At 47.5% G+C, this 18,068-nt stretch overlaps 1 protein-coding gene across 1 annotated transcript; it reads right to left on the bottom strand.

Moving 5' to 3' along the window:
• Positions 1–673: 673 nt before the first annotated feature.
• Positions 674–10,502, bottom strand: LOC140898269 (killer cell lectin-like receptor subfamily F member 1). The gene is made up of 6 exons (XM_073311862.1): positions 10,418–10,502; positions 9,367–9,465; positions 4,530–4,700; positions 3,603–3,760; positions 2,316–2,428; positions 674–821 (listed from the first exon to the last, which is right to left on the bottom strand). The coding sequence occupies exons 1-6, from the start codon at positions 10,500–10,502 to the stop codon at positions 698–700; spliced, it is 750 nt and encodes a 249-aa protein (XP_073167963.1). The 3' UTR covers positions 674–697.
• Positions 10,503–18,068: the final 7,566 nt, after the last annotated feature.

The raw sequence follows: 18,068 nt of genomic DNA, 5'->3' as shown, positions 1-18,068 counted from the left end.
TTTGTTGTCCAGCTGCTCAAACACAGCTGGCTTCCTGCGGAGAGGTGGGCCATCCATGGTCCTGGGGGGTTGGCTTTGCCATTGTCTTCATGGACTTCCAATCACATGGGCCTCACACTCAAGACAGGCGTCAGCCACCCCTGCATCGTAGCCTGCCTGAGAGTAACCAGCCCTTTTCTACCTCCTAGATGATGATGGAGCGTACAGGGGAAACTCAGGCACGCACAGGAGTCATACAAAAATATGACAGAAAATTCTCACTGTCACAGGGGTAAGCTGAACCTTTCAGAGGACTGGGAGTAGGGTGACCAGATAACAAGTGTGAAAAATCGGGAAAGGGGGTGGGGGGTAATAGGTAGGGTGACCAGATGTCCCGTTTTTAAAGGGACAGTCCCATTTTGGGGGACTTTTTCTTATATAGGAGCCTATTACCCTCCACCTCCTGTCCTGTTTTTTCACAGTTGCTATCTGGTCACCTAGTAATAGGTGCCTATATAAGAAAAAGCCCCAAATATCAAGACTGTCCCTATAAAATCAGGACATCTGGTCACCCTAACTATGAGGAACATGTAGCTCTCTCCCGTCAGCTTTTTACCACTGGCCTTTGTTATGCAGGAGGTCAGAGTAGACAATCAGAATGGCCTTTCTATCTAGGAATCTATTATTTCTAAGGATACTGCCTCCCTACTGTCATTGCTTAGATCAGGGCGGCTTCTTTCTGACAAATCCACTTAAATTCAGCGCTGCACATTTCCGAACGCATCTGATTCCCCTTTATCACCCCACAACTGTTGCTCACAGCTGGACCAGATACCGGAAACCTGTGGAACAAAGGGGAGGGGGGAAATAATCCGTGTTAGTGTCTAGACTTCTCAAACAAAGATCCAGAGAAGAGTCTCTTTGTATTAAATCTAATGGCCTACTCAGCTGTAGGTATTCCATTATCTCTGCATTTTCCCCTGCAAGGTTATAAATGTCCCAATCCTCCCACCATGTCTGGTCTCCATGTGGGCTATTGGGGACTGAACTCACCACTCTAACCTAGAGGCGGCAGTGGGAAAGCATGCGTTGGAAGAAAGCTTGTCAGGCTCTCTGCCGAGTGTGGCTCTTTGTCTCCTCCTAGTCAGTGGTTGGGCCACAAAAGTGCCTAAAGTCCAGTCCTTTCTCTCAAGCAGTCGTGTGCATGCTTTGAGACCCGGTGGTCCCATGATCAGCCTGAGAATCAAGGGGAAGTTGCCTCCCTAATAACATTCAGAATCACCTTTAATTCCTGAGAGGAGGGGACTTTACTTATTGTTAGAAGAAGCCGGAAAATTGAATTTCCATTCCATGGGATATTCCAAAAATATCGGGAGGTTTGGTGGTGGTTTTTTTGCTGTTGTTCTCAATCAGAACACAACGTTGAAATTTACAGCAAAATGAGGTTTCCAAAAATTTCGTTTTGGAAACATCTCAGACATTATCAAAATGTTTCAATCAGGTCAAAATCTTTCGACTTTTATGTTGTCATGTAATATACAATGTAATCAAATAGATGCCGCTGAAATAAACGGTTGCGATCATTTTCCATCAAAGTTGAGAAAAACCGATACAGTCACAGGCAACGTGTCAATTTCATGGAATCGGTGTTTTCTGAGATGTGGTTTTCATCTAAAAACTGCAGTCGACCTAACTACATCTCTCAAGGCTGTGCAAGATGTTGCACCCTGTGGACGTCGTTCGGTTGACCTAACCCCTGGCTGTAGATGCAGCTGGGTTGGCGGAAGAACGCCTCCATCAACCCAGCTGCTGTCTCTTGGAGAGGTGGACTAGCTACAGCAACGGGAAAACCCCCTTCCGTCGATGTAGGAAGGGCCCACAGTTTGGTGCTACAGCGTCACACCTGCTGCACGGTAGCCGCTGTAGTGTAGACGTTCCTAGAGGGAAAGCTGCTCCACTGGGCATTGTTTCCCCTGGCTCTCTGTATTATGTGTGTTCTAGTAATGCGTAGAGGCCCCAACCAACATCAGGACTCCATTGTGCTGGGCGTTTTATCTATACACTTAGCAAGAGGCAGCTCTTGCCTCCGGAGGCCTGCAATCTAAATACACAAAGCTGCCAAAGAATAATTATTCCTTAGGACAGATGGGGAGTGGAGGCCCAGAGAGTTTAAGTGACTTGGCCGAGGTCACGCAGGGGGTGTATTTGTAAATCCAGATTGCCTGAGTCCCAGTTCAAGGCCAGCCTTTCTCACCGATTCAGCAAACATCCAAAAGTTACTTAATTATAAACTTTCCTCAAGACACATGAAATATTTAACAGCAAGAAACACTCACAGATTTTGGTTTAAGATGGAGCCGTCCACCCAGGTCCATTTCTCTTCTGGGAATGTAACGTTAAGCCCAATCCAAATGGGATATTTCCCTTGTGTGACGTTCTGTATGAACTCCTGTGGAGAAAAGCAGGAGTGTGAATTTAACCTGGAGGAAAAGCAATCATTACAAAGGACACCAGAGAACTTAATCCACAATCTCTAAAGAGGCCTTCAGTTGGACCCAAAACAAGCAAGGGAATTTTTTTTTTTCTATGAACCGGCATATAACACTTGTTAGGACACTAACTGCTAGGTCTCAAAATGTAATTGTAAGCAGGGAATCGTCATTGAGCGGGTGTGTTTCCAATGGCATCCCACAGGGACTGGTTCTTGGCCTTAAGCTACTGCAACATTTTAACCAAGGACCTGGAAGAAAAAATAAAATCATCACGGATAAAGTTTACAGCAGCCACGACAATTGGGGGCGCAGTAAATAATGAAGAGGAGAGGTCAAGCATCCAGAGCGATCTGGATTTCTTGGTCAACTGGGGGCAAGCCAACAGTATGTGTTTTTAATAGGGCTAAATGGAAATGTATATAGCTGAGAACAAAGAATGCAGGATGGGGCCTCTACCCTGGGAAGTCATGATGCTGAAAAATTTTAAAGGTCATGGTGGATAATCAGCTGAACTTGAGTTCCTAGTGGGACGCTGTGACCAAAAGAGCTGATGTGATCCTGGGATGCTTAAACAGGGGAATATTGAATGGAGTAGAGAGGTTATTTTACCTCTCAATTTGGCTCTGGTGTGACCATTGCTGGAATCCTGTGTCCAGTTCTAATGCCCACAGTTCAGGAAGGATGTTGCTAAATTGCTGAGGGGTCAGAGAAGAGCCATGAGAATGATTAAAGGATTTGAAAACCTGCCTTAGAGTGATAGACTCAAGGAGCTCAGTCTATTTAGTTTAGCAAAGAGAAGGTTAAGGGATGACGTAATCATAGTCTGTAAGTACCTACATGAGAAACAGATATTTAATAATGGGCTCTTCAATCTAGCAGACAAAGGTAGAACACGATCCAAGGGCTGGAAGTTGAAGCTAGACAAATTCACACTGGAAATAAGGTGTAAATTTTTAAGAGTGAGGGTAATTAACCATTGGAACAATTTACCCAGGGTCATTGTAGATTCTCCGTCACTGACAATTTTTCAACCCAGATTTAAAACAAGAGGCATTTTTCACATGCCTGCGCAAGATAGCTAGGTTGACCTACATTTTAGGTGTAGTTTGCACACTTTATTTTTTACATTACCATCTCATCCTGGTCCTGGATCACCAGGATGTGAGACCTCTTCCTTGGGCAGTCATCACGGCTCCCATTCCAGTCCTTATTCCCTTTAGAGAACCAGTAGCACTTTCCTCTGTGTGATAGCCAGTCCATGGGGCAGAGTTTGCACTCAGAGCCTCCAGCTGGGGGAAAAGGACATGGCATTCATGGGGCTGAAGACACCTCATGGTTCAACACTTTCCATGTGTAGGCACTTGACTGCGAGTCAGGTGATCTGGCTTCAATTCCCAGCTCTGCCACACATTGTACTGTGTGACCTGGGAAAAGTCACGGCAACCTGCCGTGCCTCAGTTTCCCCACCTGTCATAGAGGGATAGTACTACTTTGTTCATCTGTCTTGTAAGTTCCTTGGGGCAGGGACTGTCTCACTGTGGGTCTGTGCAGCACCCGGCACCACAGGGCCCTGATCTCAGCTGGGGCAGGGACTGTCTCTCCCTGTGTGTCTGGGCAGCGTCTGGCACAACGAGGCCCTGATCTCAGCTGGGACAGGGACTGTCTCTCGCTGGGTGTGTGGAATGATGGCTAGACACCTGTGCCTTCATGCCATGTCCCAGCGCAGCCTCTGCCTTCTTTCTCACTCTGTTGGAGCCCATCCCTTCCCCTCTCGCTCTCCTGGGCTTTCCCCCCACTGTGGTACTGCATATACTGAGAGCTACCCTGAGTGGCCACTAGGCGTCACTGCTGCTCCCCACAGTCCCATCTGAAAACGCTTGTGGTTAACTGCACTCCTGGTACCCAAAGCAGAGAAGCTCTGGAGGGCAGGTGGGTGGTGGCACATGTGGGCCCAGGAGCAGGAAGGGACTTTCCTAGGAGGAGCTCTGACAGATGCACTAGAGCAGCCTAACGAGCTAGACAGGCGCACGGCTCAGGCATGGAAGGAGCTGAGGTTACCTGCTCTGCTGTGTGTTTGCAGATCGCACAGATTCTGTCTCAGGTGAGCAAGGACGTCCTCTGGCCTGCTGCTGCCTTCTGCTCTGTTTAAGCTTCTCCGCCCAGAATCACTGTCCGCAGGGGTGTTTGGGGGTGTTCCGGTCGGTCCTTTGTGAGAGCCGCCCTGGAAAACTTCACCACACAGCATCCATGTGAATAGAGGTTAGAGAACTGCCTGGCATGTGTGTATAATAAAGCCCTGAATAATATGGATCCCAGTCAGTCACTTTGGAGAAAGAAACTGAACTATTAAAAAATCCAGAGGCAAATTCTATTATGTTCCTACAGTATTTAAACTCAAAAGTGAACCAAGCATGCCTCAGTGTTTACATCCCCCTTTCCTATTAGATGTAGTAATCTCTTAGATACTTTCCCATTTCTCTCCCCTGCTTTTGTCTCTTTCCAGCTGGCCCTGCAGTTGTTTTATTTTGAATGATTTTCCCCGGGCTCAATGTGCCTCTGCCTCATTAGTTTCTTTCTTTGGCATCAGCATCTTTGCTTATGTTATCAGTAGAACTGGTCAAAAAAACCCTGACGGAACAGTATTCTGGGGGGAAATTAAGTTTCATCAACATGGAAACATTTTGCAGGAATTTGTCTGTTTCAATGACATTTCTGATGAGGAAAAAATCTAAAGGAATTGTTTTGACAGTCTCATTTTGTTTCAAATATGTTTCAATAAGGTAAAAAAAAACATTTTGTTTTGACTTTATCGTTTTGATTCATTTCATTCCAACTTGTATGTTGTAGTAAATATTAACTTTCATATATTACATTTTATGTTTAATATTCAGTGTATTGTATCTGTTATTATTATTATAATGTTTCAACATAATCAAACTGACTTGATAGTTCCCAGCCCCAAAAAATTGGAATTTTTATCCAGTGGGAAATTCTGAAATTTTGGCTTTTCATTCCAATTTAGAATGAATACAAATTTCAAATGGTCAGAATTTCCCACAGAACCAAAATTCCAATTTCCAGCCAATTCTAATTATCAGTGATAGCAGCCCAGTTCTGGGAATATGGTCTATTACGTCAATTTGTTCGTCCAGAGCTATTGGGGTCTGTAGCATTCAGCATAAGAACATTGTAAAGACTTAAGGCAGTTTTTCCCAAAAATGGGGGGTATGGACAGACTACTGAGTTGTTCTCCAGAGCTGCTTCTAAGCCAGTCTCTAGCTATTATCATTGTGGGGGGAACCCTAAAAACGTTGACCGAAGTGTAACTGATCCAGCAACTTCTGCCTGAGTCTGCAGAGAACCTGAAACAATTGCCCTGATATATGAACTGCCCATCCATTTTAACAGATACTGACTTACAGTCTAAAGAAAAGGAGGACTTGTGGCACCTTAGAGACTAACCAATTTATTTGAGCATGAGCTTTCGTGAGCTACAGCTCACTTCATTGGATGCATAAAGTGGAAAATACAGCGAGGAGATTTTTATACACACAGACCATGAAAAAATGGGTGTTTATCATACACATTGTAAGGACAGGTTTCAGAGTAACAGCCGTGTTAGTCTGTATTCGCAAAAAGGAAAGGAGGACTTGTGGCACCTTAGAGACTAACCAATTTATTTGAGCATAAGCTTTCGTGAACTACAGCTCACTTCATCAGATGCATGTAGCTCACGAAAGCTTATGCTCAAATAAATTGGTTAGTCTCTAAGGTGCCACAAGTCCTCCTTTTCTTTTTATTGTAAGGAGAGTGATCGCTTAAGATGAGCTATTACCAGCAGGAGAATGGGGTGGGGGGAGAGAAAACCTTTTGAAGTGATAATCAAGGTGGGCCATTTCCAGGAGCAAACAAGAACGTCTGAGGAACAGTGGAGGGGGGGGGGGGATAAACAAGGGGAACTAGTTTTACTTTGTATAATGACTCAACCACTCCCAGTCTCTATTCAAGCCTAAGTTAATTGTATCCAATTTGCAAATTAATTCCAATTCAGCAGTCTCTCGTTGGAGTCTGTTCTTATAGTCTATGAGTCTCAGGCCAGAACGGACCATCACGATCGTCTAGTCTGGCCTCCTGCACATTGCAGGCCACAGAATTTGTATACTAATTATGATACTTTAAATGTCCACTTTGCTAGCTATTTCACTGTGCAACATGGAATTTTGAAAAAGGAGAAGGAAGATCATATTTTGAAGAAACTCCAGCCGATAGGACCAGAAGCAGGGACTGCTGCAGTGAGGGGAGGAGAATAACTGGGGAATAGCAGGCTAGGAATGGGGAATAAGAGGCTAGGTGGCAGTTACAGTGGATCATAAATAGAATATGAGTCAACAGTGTGATGCAGTTGCAAAAAAGGCTACTATCATCCTGGGGTGTATTAACAGGAGTATCATATGGACAATAAAGGAGGTCTTTGTCCCGCTCTATTCGGCACTGGTGAGGCCTCACCTGGAAGACTGTGTCCAATTCTGGGTGCCACACTTTAGGGGACATATGGACAAATTGGAGAGAGCCCAGAGGAGAGCAACAAAAACGATCAACGATTTAGAAAATCTGACCTAAGAGGTAAGGCTAAAAAACCTGGACCTGCTTAACCTTGAGAAAAGCAGACTGAGCAGGGACCTGACAACAGTCTTCAAATCTGTTCAGGGCTGTTATAAAGAGGAGGGTGATCAATTGTTCTCCATGTCCACTGAAGGCAGGATGAGAAGTAATGGGCTGAATCTGTAGCAAGGGCAATTCGGGTTCGATATTCGGAAGAACTTTCTAACTGTAAGAGAAGTTGAACTCCGGAACAGGCTTCCAAGAGAGTTTGTGGAGTCCTCATCACTGGAGGTGTTTAAGGACAGGTTGGACAAATGCCTGTCAGGGATGGTCTAGGGGTATTTGGTCCTGCCTCGTTGCAGAGGGCTGGACTTGATGATGCTTATTCCCCAGTTTGTAGCTGTGCATTTGATTTTTTTTTTCTTCCTAAGTATAGCAATGTGCGCTTGTCTTTATTGAATTTCATCATCTCAGCGTCAGACCAATTCTCCAATTTGTCAAGGTTGTTTTGAATTCTGATCCTGGCCTCCAAACTGCATACTCTGCACTCCATTGTCCAAAGTCACTAATTACTTCTGAAAAGTGTGGTCTCGGGTCTCACAGGGGAGGAAAAACACTCTTCAAAATGTAGAAAAATGGGATTGTAAATCGAGCTGGTAGAAAATGTTCTTTTTTATTAAAAATTCAAAAATATAAAAACTCTGTTTTCACACTAGACATATTTTGTTGTATAAAATTTGTCCTGTTTTTTGAAGACCACAGCCTCTTGTGTAAGACAACAGGAGAGTATCAAAAATTGACATGCACATTCATCGTATTAAGGAGTCGGATTAAAAACACCTTGGGGCAACATATTACAACCTGTGCCAATCAAAATCTACACTGTGGGAAACCAGAAACTGAAATAATTTTGACAAATGGAAAAAAGCCCAACCGTATTTTCACAAACAGAACAAAGCACTGGAAACATTTCAGTGAAAATGTTTGTACAACTGACAAGTTGCCCGAACCAAAAAATTGTTTCCAGATAGACAAGATTTTTTTTTAATGAAAAACATGGTTCACGAGAGTTTGACCAGCTTTCATTGTAAATGGTCTAACGGTCAAGAGAGCCCAGACTAGATTTAAAGGTGATTGTCTTTTTAAGGACCCTAATCAGGAAACCACTGAAGTACATCCTTAATTTCAAAAGCCTACGCAGGTGTTTACCTGAACTGGGGCCTACCCATTTCCTGCTCGGGGCCATTTCTTCATGATGTTACTAGCGCTGTGGTAACTGAATATAGGACAGCAGTTCTCAAACCGTAACCCATGATGAACCAGTGAGCTCTTGTTGGTAGTAAAAACTGGCCACATAGGGCTAATCTCCTTGCTTTCACCTGCTAAATTCCTTTATACAATAGCAACAATTACATTATTTTCCTAATGTGACTCTTTCCACGTAAGCAATAGTTGTCATTGGCACAGGGATTATAAATATAAGAGATTCTGTTATGTGGACCAGGGAATCTGTAATCCCCGCTTCCCGCAGCTTCAATTGGCCGGGAACGGCAAACTGCGGCTACGGGGAGTTGCGGGCGGCTGGGCCTGCAGACGGTCAGTGTAAACAAACTGTCTCGCGGTCTGCCAGCGCATTACCCTGATGGGCCGTGTGTGGGCCGCCGGTTGCCCACCACTGGTCCACGCTGTGGTGCACAGCTCCATGTGTCAGGGCAAGGTTCTGGCAGGGAGGAGGCAATGGGGTGAGGCTCGGTAGCAGGGAATTGCCAGATACTTTCTCCACTGATGGAGTCTTTCCCTGCCACGCGTAAAGTCTCCACAGCAGGGAGCTGCCGGAGCCTTTCACTGCTCACTTCCCATTGCCAGAGTCTTTCCCCACTTCTGAATCTTCCCCTTTGGTGGCGAAAGACTCTGGCAGTGGGACGCTACACTGTAAAAACAGAAATGTAGATGGGGGAGACACTGCTTGGGTGAGTAGAAAGCTGTGTGTGTAGGGTGCATACCTGAGTACGTACCCACAGGGTTCAGTGTGTCTTAACCCTATTCGCCTAAGCAGTGCCTCACCATCTACACTGCTATTTACACCCAAGTTAGGGGGGGCATGTGGTGTACATACTCTACACCCCCCCGAAAAGAGTGTGCAGTGTAGGTGGACCTTCACAGGTGGACTGCGCCATGGAAAAATTTGAGAATCCCCGGTTGATTAATAAGAAAATAGTTAAGCTGAATTACTAAGGCATAAGAAACTTCACAACCCGCATATTTATGAAACAGACGGGATCCAGACACTTACCGAGGATAGTCAGAATGATCACGGCTAATGTCAGAATGATGCAAAGAGCCCCCAAAATTCCTAGCATGCATTTGAAGCACTGGGAACTCAAAGGAGAATCTGTAAAAAATGCAAAGTTTGGTGAGACGGCTTCAACCTTATCTTTGTCTTTTAAAATATGGTCTCACGTTATGTCATGAGGCATCGTTAGATAATCTCCGTAATGCAATACAAACGGATATTTCTAATGCAACCCTACATGCGGTAATTTACAGTACAGTTGCATAGCCAGGCTTGGCTTGATTTTCAGAAAGCCCTGAGCACCCGCCCTCTGAACCCTCTACAGATTATCAAGATCCTTCTTGAATTGTAGATATCGGAACTGGACACAGTATTCTAGCAGCAGTCACATCAGTGCCAAATACAGAGGTAAAAAACCCTCTCTACTCCTACTCAATATTTTCTCCTGTTTAGGGATCCAAGAATCACCTTCGCGGTCGGTTGCAGCCCCACACTGGGAGCTCCCGTTCAGCTGGTCGGGAATGTGTCAACAAACCTGGTTTTGTCGGAAAATGCCGATTCCTCAAAACTTCTCATGGAAGCGTGTCAGTTCCACAAAAGTTTGCTCGGGTTCAGAGGTGGTTCTGTCATTTCCCCTGGGGTGTGGGGGAGCCAGACTGAAGTCCCTGCTATATCAAAGGATCTTATTTTTGTTCTGCTGCAGAATTAAAACAAATGTCGAGACCGCTACATTTTTCAAAAAGTGGAATTCCTGTTGTCCAGTCAGCCCTAAAAATCAGCAGCTTTGAAAGCCAGAGCCTATGGGAATTGAATGTCCAAATCCCATTTATTTTGATTCAGTTTGGGTGTCCAGATCTCTTAGGCAGCATTACAAATCTCAACCATCAGGTGCAAAATATCCATTTCTGAATGGGAACAGGGAATGTCTGGTCACGGGGTCAAAGAAAAGCCTGTCCGATATTCAGCAGAATAATGGCACTCTGCACTTATGCTCTTCACTCATTCTCTCCTTGCGACATGCTCCTGAAGCATACCCATCTAACTTCCATACCTTGGATCCTCTTTGGTGACAGGCGGATGGTGGTTTTCTCCTGGGATCGGAGGTTTAATACCGTGTAACCTTCTTCATCCTGCATCTTCCAGGCTTGCCCAGAAAACGACGAGAAAAGAAGAAACCAAGGACCCTCCACAGACTCGCCCTGTCCGACTGAGGGCTCAAGGCTGCAGAGGAAGTGCTAGCCCCATCTCGAGCCGTCAAACCACAGAGTTGACGCAGATGCAAGAGGCAGGCCAGCCTGCTAGCGAGCTGCACGGCTTGGCACTTTGAAAGGGCAAGAGGATTAGAGCCTGGGTCAGAACATAACCCTAAGTGAGGGAACCTGTAAAGGGAGTAATCACAGGGCAAAACTGGACCTGATGCCCTGAAATAAGTCACAGGGAAGTTGAACAGCCAAGGCACTGGGGGGCTACACTGGAGTCTGTGCCCACGCCCTGCTGTGCCTCTCAGCAATAAGAAACACATCTCTAAACATGCAATAAACAACGTCACGGGCCCAATCCCCTGGTGGTGTAAACTGGTATAGCTCTTCTGAAGTCAATAAAGCATCACTGATCCAGCTGGGATCACACCATTGGGATCTGGCCCCATTGAATCCAGTGGAGCTACGGCCAATTGACACCAGCTGCGGGATCTGGCCCCATTGAGTTCAATGGAGCTACGGCCGATTCACACCAGCTGGGGGATCTGGCCCCCAAAAATGTTGGTTTGAAAACACAGTGATCATAGAATATCAGGGTTGGAAAGGAGATCATCTAGTCCAACCCCCTGCTCAAAGCAGGACCAATCGCCAATTTTTGCCCCAGATCCCTAAATGGCCCCCTCAAGGATTGAACTCACAACCCTGGGTTTAGCAGGCCAACTGAGCTATCCCTCCCCTGTACACTGATGAACGAGACCGTGTTAGACCAAAATCTTGCAAACACGGAAGCATTTGCTGAGCGCAGGTGAGTTGTTTGCCATGACTGGTTGGACTGTGAGCTCTTCGGGGCTGTCTTTTACTGATGTCTCTTTGGACAGCACCCAGCACACTGGAGCCATATTATGACTGGGCCTGGGGCCTGGCATTATGGGCCTGGTAGAACTGTGCTGCCATAATGCAAATAAAAATAATAGCCAAATGGGAGGCAGTAGGGCTACTTCTGTGCGTAAAGTTAGCCACGTACATAAACGTTTGCAGGACTGGGGCCTCTTAAGGAACGTTGCATTTGCTGCAATTGCTCGGTGGATTTTAAAAGATCGGTATGATTCCCGGACACGACCGATCGTGCCAAGGTTTGTTTTGGATGGGAAAGACCTTGTTAAATGTCTGATCTATCTTTCGAGTGGTGCATTCGTCTTCTGGTCAGGTGTAGTTTTCATGTTCCTCCCTCCCCCATTTCACTCCCTTCCTCCCCTGTGTCCCTCTAATAGTCACACACGATCTCCCTCCCCAAATAGCTACACTACCCTCCACACACATAAGCGCACGCTCTCTAAGGTGCCACAAGTCCTCCTTTTCCTTTTGCGGATACGGACTAACACGGCTGTTACTCTGAAACCTCTCAAATTTATGTGATCGCCCCCCCCCCCAATTCTGTGTGGCTGGAGTAGTTTATGTCCCCCTGCCACACACTACATATACCGATAAAAAAACCCAACAGACAACTCTCCCGAAATAGTCAACCCAGCAAGGCGTTGATTGAAACAGCCAACGAGCCATTGTAACAAAAGCAAACGCCAACCTGCGGCAGGTCCATGCCTAGAACTCCCGACCCATCCAACCACCCCTGCTCCCTGCCTGCCCTGACCCCTCTCCATACCCCTGCCCCAACAGCCTCCCCCCAGAAACCCCGACACATCCAACCCGCCCCCTGCTCCCTGCCTGCTCCGATACCTCTCGACACCGCCGCCGCCTGACAGGCCCCCCCCGCCAGAACTCCCAACCCATCCAACCCCCCCACCCCGCTCCCTGCCTGCCCTGACCCCTCTCGACACCGCCGCCGCCTGACAGGCCCCCCCCGCCAGAACTCCCAACCCATCCAACCCCCCCACCCCGCTCCCTGCCTGCCCTGACCCCTCTCCACACACCTGCCCCGACAGGCCCCCCTCAGAACTCCTGACCCCTCCAACCCCCCCCCCCGCTCCCTGCCTTCCCTGACCCCTCTCCACACCCCCTCCCCCTGAGAGGCCCCCCCAAACCCCTGACCCTTCCAACCCCCCCCCCCGCTCCCTGCCTGCCCTGACCCCTCTCCACACCCCCACCCTGACAGGCCCCCCCCCCCCAAAACCCCCGACCCATCCAACTCCCCCTGCCCCCTGACTGCTCCGATACCTCTCCACACCCCCGACCCCTGACATCCCGGACTTTTCTACCTTATAACCAATTCCTCCTGGGCGGCTGTTTCAAGACGAAAAAGCCGGACATGTCCAGGGAAATACGGATGGATGGTGACCCTAGCTATGGATTTGGGATTGAAGGGCATTGACAAAGCTGGGAGGGCAAACCCAGGGCTGGGATAGCAGGAGGGCTGTGGGTCAGGATTGAGGGGCATTGACAGAGGGAGAGCCCAGGGCTGGGGCAGCAGGGAGACTGAGGGGTCAGAACTGAGGCGCATTGGCACAGCTGGGATGGGGGGTGAGGCTAGTACAGGAATACACTGGTAGGTAACGCTCCTGGTCAGCCTATCTGTGGCACCAGACAACATGCCTGCGATTGACAGAGATTAGTAACAATGTCCTGGCTACTGAGCGTCTTACCTCTCTTTATTTCTGTTCTGTTCTTTTTAGAAAATTCCCAGCCAGTGTGTCTTCGCTGCCTGACAGATGTGACTCAGATAAAAATCCCATTTTCTCAGTGAAACTGACCCAATGCCACAGTTCGGTAGGGGATGTTTCTTCTTTCTCACCAGGCTCAGCTCAGAGGCCGGCTCTGTTGGTCCCAGCAGACGATAACCTGGTGAGTGAACTCCCTTCTGCATCATCCCTAGGGGTTTGGGGGTTGTAGTAGGAGCAGCTGCTGTAGTTAAATTTACAAACCAGTTGCCATTAGAACCTCCTGTTTCCAGATGCCCAGAGCTTTGTAGCTTTCCCAGAGCAGGGATGTGGCAATGCTCAAGTGGGATGCTTCCTTCCAGAGACTGGTTGAGTTTGATCCTGAGCTTGTCGCTGGGATCGTGTCTAATTGACGGAGAGGGAGACTCTGGTCTGTAGGAAATGGATCGGTCATTCCGATGAGTAGGTGAGAGACATGATCCGAAATGAATGGCTGGTCTCATGGCTAATGGAATCTGTGTGAGTGGCACTGATGGCTGAGAGGGTAGAACGTAGAGCCTGTCTCTTGGTGGGTTGTGACATCTCCAGGTGTGTGTTGAATGGGCGGGATTTGAACCAGCTTTATCCCCAGTGTTGTTGTCAGGTTGGAGGAAATACACGAAACAGTCACACTCTTAGCTAAAGATTCCATAAATGAGTGCATCCGATGAAGTGAGTTGTAGCTCACGAAAGCTAAAAATTCTGTCCATAAATTGTTAATGGATGACGAGTAAGTACTGTAAGCATGTTACAGAGATGAGTAATAATAGACGCAATAATAGACGACTAGATGCCGAGCAGTAGATGACTAATATTGTTTCACTGTTCCCTTGTACTCCCCCTTCCATCTGCCTGCACCTACCCATTGTCTCCTCTCATACTTAGATTAGAAGCATGGATCATCCTTGTTCTATGTTTGTCCAGCACCTAGCACAAGGGGATCTTGGTCCATGACTGCGACTCCTACTTGCTGCTGCAATTTCAATAATAATAAAGATGCCGTGGGGCTTATCTACATGAGAAGGTTGAACTGAAATCAGACTAAAAATTACTTCAGTTTAACTAAACTGAAAACATGCTTTTACTTGCTCTTTTTAGAGTTTGAGTGGCTTGTTTCAGTTTGTCTCAGATCAGATAGGAATAGGTTTAAGATACCTGGAATGAACTGTCCTTAAACTCCAAACCAGTGTCCATGTGGGGTGGGGTTGGGGGATGTGCATTAACCAAATCAGTTTAGAAACCAACTTAAGTTAGGTGCAACTTGAGTTCGTCTTCACTAGAGAGTTAGGTCGATGTAGCTACTTTGCTCAGAGGTGTGAAAAATTCACCCCCCGGAGATACATAATTAAGCCAACCTTACTTCAGGCGTAGACAGCCCTACGTCAACAGAAGAATACTTCAGCTGACCTAGCTACCACCTCTCGGAGAGGTGGATTATCTACCGCTATGGAAGGACCACTTCCGTTGCTATCATGCCAAGACAGCTGCTGTGCCACTGTAGTGTTTCTAGTGTAGACGTACCCTTTCTCATGCAGGCAAGGACTTAGTTACATCTGTGCAACTCAGAACGTAGACAAGCATTCAGCCTCGGAAGCTGATTTTGGCTTGTGACCTCACAGGGCAAGATCCCTGGAATTGGGATCTCTGCTGCGGTCATTGGTGGGTTGTCTGTATGTTGCGACTCTGTCTCCAGGGTCCCGTTTTGCGTTTGGTGGCGGACAGGTTTCTTTTCTGATGTTGCCACATTACACACATCCGGCAGGTCAGTGTGCTCTGGGGGTGTTCTGATTTTTGTTACAAATAATCAGCAGCTGTCAAGTTAATTACTGCTAAGGTGCTTCCTCCTGGTTGCTCTGGGGATTAGCTCTTTCCAGGTCCCACGTTCCCTTCTGCCGCTCCTTGTGCACCTTGCCGCCTCTCTCCCTCAGTCTCTGAGATACCGGGTGCTCTCCTTTCCTGGCTCAGCCCTCCGGCCAGGTCACTGTTTCCGGGACATCCAAGTCTTTGCCTGAGACAGTTTCTCTGGAACAGGGGTGGGCAAACCTTTTGGCCCAAGGGCCACATCTGGGTATGGAAATTGTATGGCAGGCCAGGAATGCTCACAAAATTGGGGGTTGGGGTGCAGGAGGGGGTAAGGGCTCCAGCTGGGGTGCGGGTTCTGGGGTGGGGCTGACAACAAGGGGTTGGGGATGCAGGAGGCTGCTCTGGGCTGGGACCGAGGGGTTCAGAGCATGGGAGGGGGATCAGGACTGGGGCAGGGGGTTGGGGCGCAGGAGGCGGTCAGGGCTGTAGGCTCCTGGCAGCACTTACCTCAAGCAGCTCCTGGAAGCAGTGGCATATCCCGTCTCCAGCTCCTGTGCAGAGGTGCGGCCAGGCGGCTCTGTGCACTGCCCCATTCACAGATGCTGTCCCTGAAGCTCCCATTGGCTGTGGTTGCTGGCCAATGGGAGCTGTGGTGGCAGTGTGCGGAGCCCCCTAGCTGCCCCTGCCCATAGGAGGCACAGGGGAGACGTGCCGCTGCTTCCTGGAGCCACACGGAGCCCCGGCATGCATGGAGCAGGGCAAGCCCCCACCCTGCTCCCTGGCTGGAGCTTCAGGGCCGAATTAAAATGTCTGAAGGGCCGGATGGAGCCCCCAGGCCGTAGTTTGCCCACCTCTTCTCTGGAGCCTTCTCATTCACTGCCCAGACAGTGCCACTTCCCCAGTGGCCAGGAGGGGAATCCGGGCCTACCCTCTACTCCTGATTCCAGCTCAGGGACCCTTTAATCAGCAGCAAGGAGGAGTGCACTGTCTTAAACCTTGCTGCCCTTTCCCTCAGCCTTTTCCTACACCCTCTCCCCTAGGTTCCTTCCTTCCTTCCTTCCTTCCTTCCTTCCTTCCTTCCTTCTCTCTCTCTCTCTCTCTCTAATGTCCACAGAGTGGCTACAGGCTCCTTCACTATAGCCCCTTCTTCTACCAGCTTCCTGGATCTACACCAGCCCTGCCTCTTCCCTCTCAGCTGGCTCCATTATCATTCAGCCCCCTAATTCCCCTCAGCTGTGGTCTATCCAGTTAATTGCCCCCTTCCTAGCCTCATTAACCCCCTTCTAGACTAGCGTGGGGGAGAGCACCCCATCACAAGGCCCCAGTCCTGTGAGGAGCTTTGCCTGTCCAGAACTGGCTGGAGAATTTGGGCTTCTGAGTCTAAGACTGACACTTCGCACCTCAGCTGGATTGAAACCAGCCTTAGCTCATTTGAGGGGGTGGGGGGAGTTCTGATTTATCTGCTGCATTTTTGCTTGGAAAGAGCAACCACCACTTTTGGCCACTCACATTGAAACAAGGACTTATTGCACTGAAAGGCAGGAATCAGCTAAAATTCTTCAGAAAGTCCTGATCGTAGGGCATCGAGTTTAACCGATGGGGCTGATATTAGAATCATAGGTTTCAGAGTAGCAGCCGTGTTAGTCTGTATTCGCAAAAAGAAAAGGAGGACTTGTGGCACCTTAGAGACTAACCAATTTATTTGAGCATGAGCTTTCGTGAGCTACAGCTCACTTCATCGGATGCATACTGTGGAAACTGCAGAAGACATTATATACACAGAGACCATGAAACAATACCTCCTCCCACCCCACTCTCCTGCTGGTAATAGCTTATCTAAAGTGATCATCAAGTTGGGCCATTTCCAGCACAAATCCAGGTTTTCTCACCCTCCGCCTCCCCCCCCCCCCCCCACACACACACAAACTCATTCTGCTGCTGGTAATAGCCCATCCAAAGTGACCACTCTCTTTAAAATGTGTATGATAATCAAGGTGGGCCATTTCCAGCACAAATCCAGGTTTTCTCACCCCCCCACCCCCCTCCAAAAACCACACACACAAACTCACTCTCCTGCTGGTAATAGCTTGTCATTTTCAATAAAGATACATTTAACAGCAAATGGTATTTTGAGCATTTTGCATCAATTAGTACTTCATTAAAAAATTGTTCTGTGAACGATCTTCCCATTGCAGTGTGAATTTGAACTTCAAAGTGAAGTGAGCTGTAGCTCACGAAAGCTCATGCTCAAATAAATTGGTTAGTCTCTAAGGTGCCACAAGTCCTCCTTTTCTTATTAGAATCATAGTTTCAGAGTAGCAGCCGTGTTAGTCTGTATCAGCAAAAAGAACGAGAAGTACTTGTGGCACCTTAGAGGCTAACAAATTTATCTGAGCATAAGCTTTTGTGGGCTAAAACCCACTTCATCAGATGCATGCAGTGGAAAATACAGTTGGAAGATAGATAGATAGATATACACACACACACAGACAGAACATGGAAAAAATGGGGGTTGCCATCCGCACTATAACGAGAGTGATCAATTAAGGTGAGCTATTATCAGCAGGAGAAAAAAACCTTGTGTAGTGATAATCACGATGGCCCATTTCCAACAGTTGACAAGAAGGTGAGAGTAACAGGGGGGAGAGGGGGCAATAAGCATGGAGAAATAGTTTTACTTTGTGTAATGACCCATCCACTCCCAGTCTTTATTCAAGCCTAATTTAATGGTGTCCAGTTTGCAAATTAATTCCAATTCAGCAGTCTCTCATTGGAGTCTGTTTTTGAATTTTTTTTTTTGTAATATTGCGACTCTTAAGTCTGTAATTGAGTGACCAGGGAGATGGAAGTGTTCTCCGACTGGTTTTTGAATGTTATAATTCTTGACGTCTGATTTGTGTCCATTTATTCTTTTGCGTAGAGACTGTCCGGTTTGCCCAATGTACATGGCAGAGGGGCATTGCTGGCATATGATGGCATATATCACATTGGTCGATGTGCAGGTGAACGAGCCTCTGATAGTGTGACAGATGTGATTAGGTCCTATGAT

The sequence above is a fragment of the Lepidochelys kempii genome, chromosome 14 (genome assembly GCF_965140265.1).
Source record: "Lepidochelys kempii isolate rLepKem1 chromosome 14, rLepKem1.hap2, whole genome shotgun sequence".
In the NCBI taxonomy this organism is placed as follows: domain Eukaryota; kingdom Metazoa; phylum Chordata; order Testudines; family Cheloniidae; genus Lepidochelys; species Lepidochelys kempii.
Note: the sequence above shows the minus strand (reverse complement) of the source record. Positions and strands in the feature narration are given on the sequence as shown.